Genomic DNA, 15699 nt, shown 5'->3' on the forward strand with positions numbered 1-15699 from the left:
GTTACGGTATGTAGCATCTAGTTACTGTATGTAGCATGTAGTCACTGTATGTAGCATGTAGTCACTGTATGTAGCATCTAGTCACTGTATGTAGCATGTAGTTACGGTATGTAGCATGTAGTCACTGTATGTAGCATCTAGTCACTGTATGTAGCATGTAGTCACTGTATGTAGCATCTAGTCACTGTATGTAGCATCTAGTCACTGTATGTAGCATGTAGTCACTGTATGTAGCATGTAGTCACTGTATGTAGCATCTAGTCACTGTATGTAGCATGTAGTCACTGTATGTAGCATCTAGTCACTGTATGTAGCATGTAGTTACGGTATGTAGCATGTAGTCACTGTATGTAGCATGTAGTCACTGTATGTAGCATGTAGTCACTGTATGTAGCATGTAGTCACTGTATGTAGCATGTAGTCACTGTATGTAGCATGTAGTCACTGTATGTAGCATGTAGTCACTGTATGTAGCATCTAGTCACTGTGTGTAGCATGTAGTTACGGTATGTAGCATGTAGTCACTGTATGTAGCATCTAGTCACTGTATGTAGCATCTAGTCACTGTATGTAGCATGTAGTTACGGTATGTAGCATGTAGTCACTGTGTGTAGCAAGTAAACGACTTTAAAATAAAATTATTTGAGAGAAGATAATCCATAATTATTGAATTTTTTCAAGGTTTTAACTCTTGTAAACTAAAATAACCCAGCATCAGAGAGAGTATTGCATATGGCAGGCTTACTGTAGCTTACTGTAGCAAAAGGGATATTTTACTCACTTCTGTCACTATTTATTCACTTTTTTGTCATTCACAACCTGTTTATGACTCTTTCGTTTGTGACACACAAAATAAGACATTTTGAGAAATGTCAAAAGTGGTGTTGTGTGCTAAAATGGAAGACAATGGGTTGAAGACAATTGTTTAGTTACCAACATTCTTCGAAATATCTTCTTTGTGCTTTGCAGAAGAATGAAAGTCATTGGAATGACAAGAGGGTGAATAATTAATGAATTTTAATTTTTGGGAGAACTGACCTTGAAAATTCGACAAATTGAAATTATATTCACATAATAAAAAATAATTATAAAACAAATGGTAGAAAAGGTGTTCAAAATCACTTGAAACGTACTATTTTAATTAATACATTTTAAGCATTTTTTCTTTTCCACACATCTACACACTTTGTCGTCAACTCTGTTCCTCAGACACACAAACAGGTTGGAAGCTCAAGGCTTTCAAATCAGAGGCCTTCTAGGAATCTGTAAGCCCGTGTAATAACTGCAGGGGGCGGAACACGATTCCAACTCGTACGTTCCATTTACCGAACCACAGGCCTAACTCACTGAACTGATACCGGGACACGTTCTCGTACCTGACTGTGGAGAATATTCATTTCATGAGCTCACGCTTCAATTTTCAACATGCGTTGTTTGTGATGGGCCAATGCATAGAGTAGTAAACAGCCTCGCTCGAATTCATGATGTACTCAGACCGGCCTAAACCCATTACAGCCCCTTCAGACAGCTGCAGATTGTGAAAAACGATGGAGACATCGACGGAAAGGAAGAGGCTGTTTGGCTCTGTTCGAGACCGAAATCAATTGGTGGATGTCTGTGCAGAGAACTGTGGCGAGGGTTTTACCTGAGCAATGATTCCTTTCCTGCTTCTGCGGGCATGGTGGAAGCGTTTGATAAAAAGAGCTAAAAACTGCTGTCTGATCAAAGACCAGCCTGTGATGACATAAGATCCCTTTCCGTTCGCACACATGGGGCGCTCGGTGTCTGTAACGTAAACAACAAATCATTTTCCCATACACCATATCTGGCAACTTCTGCATATTTAGATCAGTCAATATTTTATAGTGTAATATTGAAAGGGACGGTTCAACTGAAAATGAAACGTTTGTCATCATCACAAAGAATGTATACCAAATACTTCTTGGGCGCCGTTGACAACCATAGTAGGAAAACCTACCACAATGGTGGTCAATGGTGCCCCAAAACTGTTTGGTTTCCCCACATCTTTTGAGTCCAAAAGAAAAAAAAATTTAGACATTTAAAATAGTTTGGAAAAACGTGAAGATGAGTAAATGACAAATATTTCATTTTCGGATGAACTGTAAATTTGAAAAACACTGTCTATACTTACCCTCCACCCGACTAGTGAATCGAACTTTCACGTCTGCGTCAAAAGCATCGAAAGATTCAGTCAGAAAAGAACAACACGGAACAGTGATATTGTACAAAGACGTGACTTTCTCTGTATCCGACTTTCTAAAACATTTGAATGACTCATTATGTTTATATATAAGATCTTGCGTGCGTCTGAATGTTTACCATTTTTCACAGCGTCGCCATCTTTGGATTCCAGTACAGAGCTGATGGTCTCTATTCCTGATATCCTTGAGAGGCTTCTGTGCTTTTCTTCAAGAGTCACACTCTTATCTGCGAGACATTAATAAACACACACACACACATACAAAGAGCAGAGGTTAGTCTGGAGTGTGCAGCTGCGATCCTTTCAGCCCTTATTCAACGAGTCTGTTCTTATCTGACACAACATTAACACATGCACACACTTCTCCCAGCTCTTATTCAAGTGGCTTGTTCTTATCTGAGACGAATCATAAAGAGTAGATATGCAGAGGTCACCTAGCTTCTCAAAGGGATAGTTCACCCAAAACTAAATAAACATTCATCCTTTACGCGACCTCTTGTCATTCCGAGCCTGTATGACTTATTTTCTTATGCAGAACACAAAAGAAGATATTTTCAAGAACGTTGGTAACCAAACAACCTCGATGCCCACTGGCTTCCATGGACACCACTGTGATATTTCTCAAATAATCTGCTTTTGTGTTCCACAGAAAAAAAACATTATTCTGAATCACATGAATAAATGATGTCAGAATTTTATTTTTAGGTAAACTATCCATTTGAAGGTGTAGATGCAGCACCAAATCAACACAGACAGATATTTAGTGTATTAGAACAGTGTTTCTAAACTGGTGGGTCACAACCCAAAAGTGGGTCGCATGACCGTTATGATTGGGTCGCGTAGTGTACAGTCAAAGAAACAACATCAAAAAAGTAATTCTATATCTTTTTCTGATGTTAGACTTTTATTTTGAAAGATGTGCATGAACCCTGTTGAGAGATGCAGTTAGACGCAAGAAAAGCTAAATGTACCAATTCAATATCACGCAAGTGAGATGTTTCTAAGAACGTGAGATTATTATTTTTCTTTTTTACGTAGCAAAATAAAAAGGTCGTTCACCTCAGAAATCGCACATCACTTCGCTAATGCGCAATAGAAGGCACCTTTAAAAGTTGTTAAAGGCAAAGTTCACCCAAAAATGAACATTCTGTCATCATTTACTCAACTTTAAGTTTGTTCCAAACCTCTATACATTTCTTTGTTCTGTTAAACACAAAGGAAGATATTTGGAAGAACCCCAAAGACCAAACAGATCTCAAACCCATTGAATCTCATAGTATTTATTTTCCTTGCTATGGCAGTAAATGGAGATGTGTTTGGTTTCTGACATTCTTCCAAATATATTTCTCCACGTTCAACAGAACAAAGAAATGATGAAATGATGACAAAGAAACGATTTTTATTCTTGGGTGAACTGTCCCGTAAATTCATCAGTCTTTGTCATATTAGTTACTATTTATTGCTAGTATTTTACTATTAGTCATTAGTTTTTTGTCTCTAAATATTTATAAATATATATTACTTCAGTGCAAATCAACAAATTGTTCTTTGACATTCCTAGCCAATATATACAAATCCGTCACCTGAACTTGTCAGAGAGAGTGAGACATGAACGTGTCAAATTGAATGAATATTCAGAGTTTTTACCTTGGGATCCCACGTCAACGCCTGTATCTTTAGCCACCTTTAGAAAGATCTGTGAAATCAAACACAAAAATTCAGTAACTCCACAGATTCTCTCAAAGCTGAAAACAAACAATACTATACAACACAATGTTTTACTGTAGATTTAAAACAAGTTCAACTCTATTGAACCATTTACAGAACGCTGTTTCTACGGTCTGAAACATTCAAATCATTACGTAAAGACCCCTTAAAACCAGGTTACAATTTGTTCACCCTCCTGCGGTCTAGCACATGCACACACGCACTCACGCACTCACGCACTCACGCACTCACGCACTCACGCACTCGCACACGCACACGCAAACTTACACAGTGTTTACATCAATGCACATCTGTTGTCTTTGTGTTATGTGTCTTCTGTGCTCTGTTTTATAATGTGTATTATCAATGTTTATTGTATTAATTGTATTGTATTGTAGTGTACTATTTTAATTGTATATTACATCGTATAATAATCTGTGTGTATATGTATTAAGATGGCATCTGGAGGTTGCTCCACCAAAGTTTCATTGTACATTTACATGCACAGTGACAATAAAGTACTAAAGTTCTTCCTCTTCGTTTGGAGGGTATTATGATAACTATTATAAAAAAGTAACGCAATACAGATGGCATTTATCATCAATTCTTGATAACCATTCCAAGTATGAATTCATCCCATTTGCTTTATTTAATAGCTCTTGTGTTATACAGTGGGGGAAATAATTATTTGATCCCCTGCTGATTTTGATAGTTTGCCAGCTTACAAAGAAAGGAAGGTTCTATCATTTGTTATTTTGACTGAGGGACAGAATATCAAAAAGTATTTGATCCCCGAGCAAAACATAACTTTGTACTTGTTGGAGAAACCCTTGTTGGCAAGCACAGAGTCCACTCCTCTTTAAGGTTTCTTGGCTGTCGCTCAGCGAATTGGAGTTTTAGCCTCCTTCACAGATTTTCTATAGGACTATGGTCTAGTAACTGGTCAGGATATTTTATGTGATTCTCCTTAAGCCAATCTTTGGTTGTCTTGGCAATATGTTTTGGGTCTTTGTCATGTTAAAGGCACATCCACGACCCATCTTCAGTGATCTAGTTAAGGGGAGGAGGTTCTCGTCCAAGATTTTACAGTAACATGGGCCGGTGAAGTCCCCCTGTACCCGTAGCAGAGAAAAAGTCCTTAAGCATAATAACCTATTTTGACTTGCAGCACTTTCTCCAAAGCCTTTTCTGAATCATTTGATGTTCATTGTCAAAGTTAAGACGAGCCAGGCGGGCCTTTTTGGGCAGGAGGACCTTGCGGGTGCTTCAGGATTTCAATCTATTGTGGCATAGCATATTACCAATGGTTTGCTTGCTAACTGTGGTTCCAACTGTCTTAAAATCATTAACAAGCTTCTTCCGTGTAGTTCTGGGCTGATCCATAACCTGTCTCACGATCACCTTTACCCCGTTGGGGAAATCTTGCAGGGAGCTCCAGACCAAGGGCACTTGATAGTTATTTTTTTTGTATTTCTTCTATTTTCAAGCATTCGCACCAAAAGTTGTCTCATTCGCACTGAGCTTCTATCTGTAGCCTATTCGAGGTTTGTGCAGGTCTACAATCGTGTCCCTGACATCCTTTGAAACATATTTGGACTTGGACCATAGTGATGGCGAGGTTGAAATGAAAGATACAGCTTCTGTTGCCAGGCATCTTTTATATATATAACAAGCTGACTTAGGAGTACTTTCTTAAAGTGACAGGACTAATCTGTGGTCCATATAGGCACACAACCAATCTGTGGAGCCAGAATTCTTGCTGGTTGGTAGGGGATCAAATACTTATTTCCTTCACTGTAGATGCTGTAAGATTTTCACCTTAAACAGATTTTATTCTATTCTATTTTATTTACTCAAACCAAACTGTAACTCTGTGTTAGTAGATCTGGTTGGGATTGTGTGTGTTTGGCAGGTGGAGTTGCTTGTTTTTAAATAGCTACAGCACATCCTTGCTTGCTGTTATAAAGCGCTATACCTCTTCCAGGCTAGTGTCTGAAATCCCGTAGCTGGTGATGCCCAGAGCTTTTTTCTCCAGGTCCAACTCTTTAAACAGAGAGGCAAAGCTGCCGTCTGTGGCACCCGTGTAAGGCAATAAAAACACGAGTTCTTGACCTATGATCTCCAGAAACTCCACGTCCGGCACGTGCCGTCGCACCAGCCGAGTCAAATCTGCCAAATCTGATCAGGTGGAAAATTAAAATGCATTCGCATATGAAGATCATGACACTATGTGCGTTCAATACCGCATGTTGGCTCAAACCTGAAGTGTCCAGACTGCTAATGCTGTCGCCACAAATTCCCTCATCAACACTTGATTTATCACACTGTTGGACACAAAAATAAACAAACAAAAAATATACTTTATTAAATACACCAACACATTACTGTAGCATTTGTATTACGGGGCCATTGCATTTCTTTATTTCTTTAAAAGTCTGAAGTGAAAATGGTCTGATTGTTTAGAAAAGTAACTACACAATTCCGCTACTTCGTTTTTTTTTGTTATTTTCATTTTTATCATCTGCCACATGCATAGTGTAAAATAAAAAAACGCACGCGTGTCAAAACAACACAATCTCACAGCAATTCGTAACTTTTTTATGAAGTGAAAATTTCGTACGAATAAATTTGTACATTTCTGTACGATTTGCTTTTGTGCCAGTGACGTTAGGTTTAAGGGTGGGGCTAGGGGAGGGGCTTCAGTATGTAATTTTTCAATCCTACATATTTGTACATTTAACTTATTACGAATTCGTACGAACTAGCCACCTTGTAAAAAAGTGACGAATTCTTGCAGGATCATGCTGTTCAGACCTTTGAGATGTATATATTTTATGTAGTGTATATATTGTACAGTGGCATGTTTTTGAGTGTTGGGGCAGTGTACCTCTTTAGACTTGGGGTTGCACTGTGATGTCACTTGTTCTTGATTAGCCCGCGCGACAGTGAGGTAATAGCCTCTGCCGTATGTTTTCTTGAGGAAGAATGAAGAGCCGCAGCAGCAGACTCGGCCGTGAGAGATGATAGCAATGCGGTCGCCCAGAATGTCCGCCTCATCCATGTGATGGGTAGACAAGATTATAGTGCGACCTGGAGACACACAAGCATACGCTCAGTAGCAAGCACAGAGTTCTGAGGGTCTCATTTGAATCTGATAAGATATTTGCGGCGTGCAGGAGTGGTGGAAAACAGGAAACTCTTATATACATGTACAGACGCTTTTATACGCTGACATGCAAGTGCACTTGTCGTGTGGCACTCAGATCTCACTCTTCCCTCTCTTTAGAGAAAAGTTTCCCCCCTTTGGTATTAGCTAGAGCTCTCACTTAAGCCAGACACCCGTGGGGCTCTGCGGCGGATGGCGGCATTATTTCTGCTCTGCCTCTGTGACGAATCAGTAGGAGTTCAAAGCCTCTGTTATTTGATTTGCCGAGAGCAGAAATATCATGAAATATCATGCGTTTGAGCTCCCCAAAGGCAGTGGTTGAGCGTAATAGAGAATCTCATGTTTATACTGAGAATTGTTGATGTTGAGCCGTGTAAAAAAGATATCTGGACACAGTCAGTGCCTGTTCGATATAAAACTCTGAACGGTTCAAAGAGGGTTTGAACCACGTAGATAGTCCACGGCGTGTAGTTCGATGGATCTGTGTCAACTCACTCGTTCAGCTGTGACATTCAGCTAGACAAAGAAACAGCTTTAGAGACTGTCGGATAGCAACCCGGATAGATAAATAAAAAGATAGGAAAGAGAGAAATAATAAAAGATGACTGGGTTGTGTTTCTTTGAATTATAGAAATCTACAAGAGAAACACAAACAATGAAAATGTGTCCATTTTGGACTTAGACCTTTTCCCATTATGATTGATCACCTTCATGTTTGTCTCTGGGTTTTGCAAATTAATATTATTATTATATATCATTTATCTTTACATTAAAACAATTGTGTATATCTGTGTATTCATTTATATTCATCTTTAAATGTATAGCAAATATAGTTTAAAAAGACCTGTAAGAAAAGTTTACTAATGCTAGGAGTAAGTATTTAAAGCGTATTACAAAGGGATAATAAACATGATCATAACACACATTATAATCCACTTAATGTCAGAAAGTCTTTCACCACTGAAAGGAACATCATCATTTAGAAACACTTTAGGCGTCATTTACTCTCTAAAAACCTAAATGCAATGGTTACGTTTTGTGCATTTCCATAAAATGCTATTTTATTGGCATATTATGTGAAGCTATCATCCGTACACAGTAAAACTAGCGATTTTCAGCAACGCAACTGTTGTGGATTCTTCAAACTCCAATTTGCTGTTTTCGCGACTGACCTTATTGCATGTGCACTTTTAGGAGTTTCCTCTTCAGACGCAAAGTGAATGTCAGTAGAGTATTTCCTTGAATTTGTCTCTTTGTCATGATCCTGCCTCTCCTTGTCTTGGTTTTCGAGTCTTGTGGCAGGATCATGTCAGTCCCATGTGTTTTGTGTGGAGAAAGAGCATTGTTTTGGTTTGAGAAGCCATGCTCTCTCTCCGGTGTCACGTCCTTTAGCCCCGCCCCCTTGTTTCCCTGTTTGCAGTCCGTTAGTGTTAGTCTTGTCTCCAGCCCTGATCCATCCTTCCCTTAGTGTTTCAGTCCCCTCACCTGCCTCGTGCAATCCTCCTGTTAGCTTTCCCTTAGTGTTTCATCCTTGTCACCTGTGGCCACTCTCCCTGTGTCATCAGTCCTTGTTAGTGTTTTCCCTTTATTAAGCCCCAGTTTTCCCTCTGTCCCTTGTCGGTTCATTGTCATTTCGTCATTATCGTACCTCCTCACGTCACCTTGTTGGATTATTCCTGTCTATGGATTATCGTGTTTGTTCCTGTTCTAAGTTTGTGGATTTTGTTGATTTACTATTCAAAGGACTTTGTTTGTTTTGTTCCCCATGTGGGAAGTTTTAGTTTACACTTTTGTCTTGTTTTAGATCGTGTTTTCCTCATCGAGGGTCTTTTGTTTAAATAAAGTTTTTGTTATTTAACTCTGCTGCCTGCGTTTGGGTTCTGTCCACACACCGTGACACTCTTGGAGAATCGCATATTTATGTTAAAAGGGTTTGGCTGTTTTTAAGCAGAGGACGTCTCTGAGTCACAGCTAGCTCTTTATTGAAGATGTCTGATTCGGTGTTGACGTAACATTCCTGCTTTACCCTAATTCTTTTCAGCAATACTTACACTGGGAATTGAACATTTCGGGTTAATGCAACCTCTGATATTTCCGCCTGACAAAGAGGAGCTTCCCTGTGTCTCAATGTTTTCCAATGTTTCTCTTATTCCTAAACATCTTACCCAGATTTGCTACTGTCTTGCTTGTAACTAGGCTTGTTCACTGAGGGGTTGTTGGGCTTGTTTTTATTTTCCTTTCCTTTTATTTATTTTTCTATAAGGCTGCTTTAAAACAATGTGTATTGTGAACAACTCTACATGAATAAATTAATATATTGACGGTTTGGGTTATTCAGGCATCGGTAGTGTGAAACTCTCCGACCCAATCTTCGAAAAAAAATATTACTCCGTACACTTGTAACGCTTACTGTCAATACTAATGTGTCTTGCAGAACTCGTGGGACTAAAATAACAGATTCAGCTCATTTCAGCTAAATTGGGTGTGTAATTAGCAAGCGGCTGATGATTATTTGATTAGTGAAGGCGATTATGGTGTTATTAATAATTTATAAAAAATAAAAAATGATGTGCGCTACTGCAGTTCATTCGGCTGAGAGCGGCCCTTGCTTAACAAACATTACACAGATTACATAAAGTGTTTATTATAGCGTTTCAAATCTATAGTGTAGTGTTGAGTACTTTACTACAGCAAATGCACCCATTACGGATTATATATACACAGTACCTTGTTTATATTTGAGCAGCAATTCCCAGATGCCTCTGCGTGCATATGGATCCACTCCCGCAGTCGGCTCGTCCAGAATCACAACATTGGACCCACCCACAAACGCAATCGCAACAGACAACTTCCTCTGCATTCCACCTTAACATATACGACAGAAATGTGACAATCAACCAAAGTGTTTGATTCAATCTAAATATTGAGAGTTAACAGCGGCTTGATATTCAGGTTAACAACAATTTCATGAACAGAAAAGAACTCTACTGAGCATGTGCCGAATAATTGTCATCTCTTCATTTGTGATTATGTTCAGTCATTTAATTCAGAACGTCCCATTTCCAGGACTGCTGATCCACGCACCTGAGAGGTTCTTGGCAAGGTCTTTGCGTTTGTGAGGCAGACCCACATCATTTATCATCTGATCAATTTCCTTTTGCACCTCTTTAGAGCTCCGCCCCTTCAGACGGGCGTAGAAGTAAATGTGTTCCTCCACTGTCAAACTTAAACAAAAAACAACCCTTTACATACAGTACACTACTGCATACAGACAAAAGAATAGCGACGACAAGCTTGAATAAATGGGTTTGACTACTTTAGTGATTTCCATGAGCACAAATCTTAAGGCTACCGCATAGAATGACGTTCTAAAGAATTGTGTGCATTTAATTTCATAGCAATAGTTTGGACTCTTTTCTATTTCAAAATAACAATCTCACTGTTCACAAAGCCGGGTTTCAAAATAAATGATTGTGGAAGAACTAAAGCCCAGAACAGAACACCTTTGAGCCAAATATTCATCACCCAAACCCATCAATGACGTGCACACATGCCTACAGTCATTTCGGAACAGAAAAGACCCTTCTAACGCTGTTCAAACTAATTTGAAAGCAAAATGATTTAAAATGCTCTCGTAAGGTACAGCATTACTACAATACAGAGAAGAATAGAACAAGAAAGGGAAAAAAAGAGAAGACGTAAGAGGTATTACTCGTTGAAGAGGACATTGTGTTGTGGACACATTCCCAATTGTTTCCTGATTGTGTCCATGTCTGTGAGGATGTCATATCCATTAATATACGCTGTACCAGAGGTAGGAGCGAAGAGGCCTGTCAGAATTGACCTGAAAAGCAAATGAGAAATAATCATCAATAAATTAAACAAAGTAATTTGCCTCAGAATTCATTTGTATCCTCGGGTGGACACCGGCAGCTCAGTTTGGATGCCTATGGCCAACGTCTAAGGTGCAGATATGTATTATGTATGTGTTTGTTTGTGTTCACGCGCATAATAATGTATGTAGGAAGGCATCATTTTCCCAGAAGCGAGCCAAATCTAAAGCTAATCTTTTTTAGTGGGGTTAGACAGGGAAGGATATGGTGTCTGGTTTAGATTGGCATACACATAATTCATTATAAATAGCTTTGTACATAAATCCTAGATTTTATAATTATTATCAACACTACTGACATGGTTGTTGTTTTTCCGGCACCGTTGTGTCCAAGAAATGATGTGATGTGATCCTGATAGAAGTCCAGACTGAGTCCGTCCACGGCCAGTTTATTTCCTGTCTTATACACCTTCACCAGGTTACGGATACACACGCCGGCTTTCATGCCTGCCGGAGGCTTCTCCAGGTACCCTGTCACCGCGCAAACACAGTCATGAGATACAAATGATTTCATTACACAATTCGCATGATTTGTGCGCGTCGTACCTTTCTGCTCCTCTAGTTCTTTGAGAGAGTCTGGTTCTGCATCAGAACCCACTGGAGTTCCACACCAGTACGAGGAAGTAAAGGGAAAATACCACGGCTTTGGAATACCGTACTGCCCTGAAAGAGAGAGATTAAGATGTGGAATATGTTTTTGTTTATTGTGGAAGACATGGGTCTTCTGCAGAACACAAGAACGCCAAACAATGGCGCTACCCATTTACTTCCATTGGTTTTGTGCTCAGACAATAGAAGTGAATGGGTAACGCGGTTGTTTGGTGACCAACATTCTTCGAAATATCATATTTTGTGTTCTGCCGAAGAAAAAAGTCATTCAGGTTATTAAATTGACAATAGGGTGAGTAAATGATGATACAATTTAAATTTTGGGCTGAACTATCACTTTAAAGTCCCATCGAAGTGCCTTGATGTGCACAGCTCTGACGGATAGGTCAACACAATTTCCATTGAAACAGGAAGTTAGGGCGGACATCATAGGCATCAGAAAGTCTAACATATTCATACTAGAAGTAAAAAAAACTTCTATTTGATTTCAAGGAGAACTTACACCTACTGAGCTGTGTTCTGTGTTGTGTGTAATTTATTGAAAACTGAATAGCGTGGTCAGTTGATGCAATGTGATGCAGGTCTTTCTGGGTAGTTTTTATTTACAACGTCTATTCTGCGTCTCTCTACAATGACCAAGGTCAAGGTTAGTTCAGGTGGTTGCCTCCCCAAGCATATCTACCAATCGGATGCAGGGAAGTCTGAATTTGGCACAAAACTGGGAAAAAATACTGTATTTCATATTACTTTGTTTTTCATTTACCAGCAAATAAAATAAGCTTTCATTCCGCAAAGTGCTTTTTTTGTATATTTTATCATTGGCAGTGGAAAGAGAATGGATCAAAGAGAACGAAAAAGATAAATTGGAAGATTAAGGCTGTTCGACTTTATACGGCTAAATAATAATAATTTTTCTGGGAAATTATGTCACTAAACAAAATCACTTTTATTGTGCCATCAACTCTAAATTACACAATTACTGTATAGCATATATTACACCAATTTGTTTCCAACTTGATTATTTCTTTTATATGCCCACAGCTGACCTTTATTTACATTTTCTGACGTAATAACATAATTCAAATTAATATCTAATGTCCATATTTAGTTGGTTGATAAATAGACATTTAATGGGGGGATTCATGTACAGTCAGTTGGTTGTGATCACAAAATAAATAACACTATTATTTAAAAGAAATCGAACAAAATCAAGTGTTTTTCCTATAATGTTTCTTGGATTTTCTTGGCTCACAGCAATATACTATTGTATTAGAGGACAATGTTTGTAAGTCTTACCAGGGAAGACGTTCTCAATGTACCAGGTGAGTATCCAGTAGATCAGCGCGTCTAACAGCATCATGAAGATGGAAACGATGAAGGAATAGCGGTCGTTCTCCTGCGGACTCACCCAGATGTTGCTCCACTGAATTCCAATGCCCTGCTCTTCGTACCGGGCGAAATTCTCACAACCGTATCCAAAGGCCACACATGACAGCAGACTCTATCAGAGAGGAAGATGAGAGGTCAGCGATACGGCCTCCATCCTGAGCTGTCACTTATATGAATGTAAATGTTTCTTTCCGTGGAATATATTTCCTCTGGTATGCATATGAGATCAAAACAACGGCCACATGAGATACCATTTTAAAGCAAACATCGTTTGTGGGTATTGCAGTATTGCTCACTCTAATGGCACTGCGGGCCCATTCATCTAGTCTAGACAGAGGCGTCTGAATGCCAAGATGAACACACACACACACTTCGAGGATCCCATCTGCACTGCTGAACAGAGCAAATCTTCTCGCGTGAGATAAAGGTCACTCTGATTGGGCACAATGACGGAAGTTCAGCTGTAAGTCATTTAGTCGTTCTGCGTCTATCTCAAAGGGCAAAAGTGCTCCTCCATTGCTCTTCTCCTCAGGTGTGAGGTCATCTCTATCACTCTCCATATATAGAACTCTCCAGTGAAGATTCTGGATTTCCTCAAGCACGGTCAGACCTTCAGACAGACAGAACTAGAGCTCGATTCGCACAGCTCATAAAGACTCATTCACGCCAAGCATCTAGTGGCCAAAAGTGATGTCCATGGATAATTGTACAATATTTGCTCTATTTAACAAATAATACAAATAAGAAGTAATGTTTTTGGCTTATTTTCTGGACATTTTTTAAAGTTTGAGAGGCCCAAGGATCCGACCCTGCGGTAGACAAAAACTATTTAAAATAAATTATTTGAACTTGTAAGATAACCTTATAGAATAACCTTCACTTGTGAGATAAAAGGATCATTTTAATATAAAGTGGCAAACATTTTGGTGACCTTCTTCAGTGCCAATTTCACAATACTCAATGCAGAAGCCATATTAAAACATAAGGTTGCATGATTAAAATAGAAAAATATGCATTGTACGATAAAAAATGGACAAAACACTAAACTTTTCGATTAAAAAGTTTAAAAAGCGTATAAGGGAGTTTGGGTTTTATTCTGATGCAGAGAAAACAAAAAGTTAACAGAAAATAAATCAACATAGACTACTATTATATACTGTATGTTATCAAAAATGTGTTGATATTTTTTGGTGGTTACATTTTGTAGTCATTTTCCTTTGCGTCGTCCTTACTTTGGACATATATTGTGTTTAATATTTTGCCCACATCTCCTTCAACTTTCTCAAAATGAGCTTCAGTTTATCAATAAAGGTTTTTTATGCTTTTTAACAAAGAGCGAAGAGGACTAATGTTCAAAGTTTGACAACCCTTTTGCACTACTGTAACTCCTTTCCACACAAATTCATAATACTGTATATACGTTTTACATCCAGACTACTTCTTTTGTATCCTCTGCCATCCCCATCCTATCCTCTCCCATCTATACATCTTTTCATTTCTAGCCGCACGTCTCCTTTCTTTTCTCTTTCCTTTCATCCTGCAGTCTGTTGTAGTATTGAAGATATACATTCTCCAAGGTGGAGCAGAGGTGTGCTGAATTTCTCACCGTGGCGAGCTTGGCGCCGAAGCCCAGGACATCCCTCCAGGCGTAGCACAGCACATGAGGCAGGTAGAGCAAGAAATAGATGAGACCCCCACAGGCAGCTGCCAGGTTCGCCCGAGAGAAAAACACACTTATGAAAAAGCACTGCATGACGGTGGCAACGCAGAAGACCAACAGGAAGATAAAGATCACCGAAGGGTCACTGTATCTCAAAACCTTTCCATACTGAAAGAGAGAGAGAAACAATTATGACAACATTCTTTTAGTAATCTGCTGTCAAACGCTTGCAAAAGAACACGATGGATTTGTCTATGGGGCGTAAAGACATTAATTAAAGCCGTCAGGCGTAACAGTGTGAAAGCTTTCTTGAGCCTCTAATAAATGTTGAGTTTGAGTTACCATGGAAGCGTCAATAACACAACCTGATAATTACAAATCACAACAATGTACATTGAAAACCCCCTCACTCGAGAGGAGCGATTACATGTGTCAAAGGCAGTGAAAGAGAGAGGAGTCGATTAAAAGACATGTTTTGTGATTGGATAAGCGGCGAGCAGCGGGATTCTGTGTGCGCTATATTATAAAGCACAAAGCTATGATACTAAACGTGAGCGAACGCTTTGCTCGTTCGACACAGAGTCACGCTGCTCAAAGCAAAGCAGCAGTTGCACAAACACTGGACTTCACCTGGATCAATGGATCTCGGATCAGATCAGTTAAACTCTACAGCGGTGGCTCCCAGTTCTTTATATCTTAAATGAATACTTGAAAATATGAGAAAATTCCCCTCTTCCATTAGGTTAAGCTCATTAACTTCAGAATGCCATTATGAAGGCTATAATTTGGTTTGACCGATGATGCTTAGCTGGTGCTCATCTTAAAGGCACGGTTAAGCCAAAAATCTGTCATCATTTATTCACCCTCATGTCAGTCAAAACCTGTATATGACCCCTTCTTTTGTGGAACCCAAAAGAAGATATTTTGCGAAATGTCTCAGTGGTTTTCTGTCCATACAATGGAAGTCAATGGGTTCAATGTTGTTTGGTTCCCGACGTTCTTCAAAACATCTTATCTTGAGTTCTGCAGAACGAAAAGTCCTACAGGTTCGGAAT

The 15699-nt window shown here is 39.1% G+C and overlaps 1 protein-coding gene across 2 annotated transcripts in view; it reads right to left on the reverse strand.

Moving 5' to 3' along the window:
- LOC306892099 (phospholipid-transporting ATPase ABCA1) overlaps nucleotides 1-15699 on the reverse strand; it is a 105180-nt gene that overhangs the window by 37301 nt on the left and 52180 nt on the right. The window contains exons 16-29 of one of the 2 annotated variants that reach the window (XM_079452910.1): nucleotides 14591-14812; nucleotides 12892-13096; nucleotides 11533-11649; nucleotides 11286-11457; nucleotides 10807-10938; nucleotides 10179-10318; nucleotides 9822-9959; nucleotides 6816-7018; nucleotides 6189-6252; nucleotides 5904-6106; nucleotides 3869-3917; nucleotides 2341-2448; nucleotides 2153-2185; nucleotides 1646-1785 (exon numbers count right to left, since the gene is read on the reverse strand). In XM_079452910.1, coding sequence (XP_079309036.1) covers nucleotides 1646-1785; nucleotides 2153-2185; nucleotides 2341-2448; nucleotides 3869-3917; nucleotides 5904-6106; nucleotides 6189-6252; nucleotides 6816-7018; nucleotides 9822-9959; nucleotides 10179-10318; nucleotides 10807-10938; nucleotides 11286-11457; nucleotides 11533-11649; nucleotides 12892-13096; nucleotides 14591-14812 — 1926 coding nt within the window. Of the gene's footprint in view, nucleotides 1-1645; nucleotides 1786-2152; nucleotides 2186-2340; nucleotides 2449-3868; nucleotides 3918-5903; nucleotides 6107-6188; nucleotides 6253-6815; nucleotides 7019-9821; nucleotides 9960-10178; nucleotides 10319-10806; nucleotides 10939-11285; nucleotides 11650-12891; nucleotides 13097-14590; nucleotides 14813-15699 lie in introns of both variants that reach the window. The other variant, XM_079452909.1, reaches the window with a different exon arrangement.

This window comes from Barbatula barbatula (genome assembly GCF_947034865.1).
Source record: "Barbatula barbatula genome assembly, chromosome: 1".
NCBI classification, from domain to species: Eukaryota; Metazoa; Chordata; class Actinopteri; order Cypriniformes; family Nemacheilidae; genus Barbatula; species Barbatula barbatula.